This window comes from Brassica oleracea, unplaced genomic scaffold (assembly GCF_000695525.1).
Source record: "Brassica oleracea var. oleracea cultivar TO1000 unplaced genomic scaffold, BOL UnpScaffold02745, whole genome shotgun sequence".
Classification (NCBI taxonomy): domain Eukaryota; kingdom Viridiplantae; phylum Streptophyta; class Magnoliopsida; order Brassicales; family Brassicaceae; genus Brassica; species Brassica oleracea.
This window is the reverse complement of record NW_013619274.1, coordinates 1-1,513: the sequence shown is the minus strand read 5'-3', so window position 1 is coordinate 1,513 and position 1,513 is coordinate 1. Positions and strand designations below refer to the sequence as shown.

General features: G+C 40.8%; 1 protein-coding gene across 1 annotated transcript; it reads left to right on the top strand.

Annotated features, from left to right (window-relative positions):
* The first annotated feature begins 405 nt into the window (after positions 1-405).
* Positions 406-708, top strand: LOC106321727. Its single transcript, XM_013759970.1, has one exon. The coding sequence runs from the start codon at positions 406-408 to the stop codon at positions 706-708; it is 303 nt and encodes a 100-aa protein (XP_013615424.1).
* The last annotated feature ends 805 nt before the right edge of the window (positions 709-1,513 follow it).

Here is a 1,513-nt window from a genome sequence, read left to right as displayed (position 1 = left end):
TCTTGAGAGAACGTGATCTCACCAAGCTTATCATGTAAAGCCTTCACTGTTACCAGCTTGTTTCATGATCTGGTATAACCGTTGTCGATCGATGGGTGTGTCTGTCTGTCGATCAATGGTGATGATTATGCTTGAGAATCGAGTTGTCTTTGAATCGTGTCCATCTCATGTTGCAAAGCATCCAGACGTGTGGTCAAGAAATCTACACCATTACATAATAATACCAATATACTAAAACTCAGTTTTTCTCTCTCTACAGATAAATCATCTCTAGAGCATTGGACCATCTTTTTGGTTTCTTCAACAAGAAAGACCTTAGATCCGACACTTTGTCTCAGAATCTCTCAAAGCTGCTCTTTCATATTCATCTTTTCTCTATCTCTTTATCTCATCATATCTTCATAAATGGATAATGCTCTCTTAGCTCTTTCTCTAAAAGATGATGACGATGCCCCTTACAATTTACCAGATCTTCCTCAATACTATGCTACAGAACGGAATGCATGCAGTCTAATCGGCCGTCTTCTCAACCCGGAACATCTAAACATCGCGGATCTCATACTTGATATGCCGAGGAAATGGCAAATCGTCAATCGAGTTAGAGGTATCGCTCTCACCAAAGAAAGATTCCAGTTCATCTCATGCATGCATATGGCCTTCAAGATGTCCTCGACAAAGGCATGCAAACCTTCAAAGACTGGGGTCTAGCTATAGAAAGATGGGTAGAAAGACCTCCATCGGGATATCTACAATTCGTCTCAATTTTGGTCAGGATAAGGAATATTCCGGGTAATCACTACACAATACCAGCCATCTCAGAGCTTGTGGGCTGATTGGTCATGTGGAAGTAGTATCTTTTGATCAAGAAAAATCTTAGAGACAAGACTATGTTCGAGCCAAGATTCGGATTGAAGTAAACAAGCCCCTCAAGAGATCAACGGTTCTGAATTTACCTGGTGGAGAACAAACTACTATATACTTTTTCTATGAAAAAGTTCATAAGAGATGTACTCGCTGTCAAAGACTCACGCATGCAAAAGATATATGTCCTCTCCTGGCCAACTCTCAAAACATGCAAGCTTCTTTGGTTATCAACCCACGATCTTCTCTCTCTACAAAAAACCATCAAGTCTTATCTGAAGATGATCCGCTGTTTGGAGTGTTACAAGAAGATCAAGTTGGTATTAATCCCCTATCTGGTCGCCCTCGCATAGCTCCGGAAGTACTTCATGAAATGCACACCTATCTATTGGCCACAAGCAAAGAAGATAGACACATTAGAGAGCAGAGAGTGATCTTCTCGATGAAGGAAGCAGAGGAAAATCAAGTTATTCAGAAGTCGATGCTTCAGCTCATTCCTCCTCAGATCTTCACTACAGATTTAAACAATGGAAAGGGAATTGTGTTCAGCTTTGATAAAAGTATCAACGACTTTCAAACCACTAATCTCAATCCTCAACCTCCAAAGCTTATGGCATCGGCGATCTTTGCTGCTCATTCATTGGCTAACTCT

Coding starts and splice junctions, on each gene's coding strand:
- LOC106321727 (XM_013759970.1), top strand. CDS start 406: ATGGATAATGCTCTCTTAGCTCTTTCTCTAAAAGATGATGACGATGCC.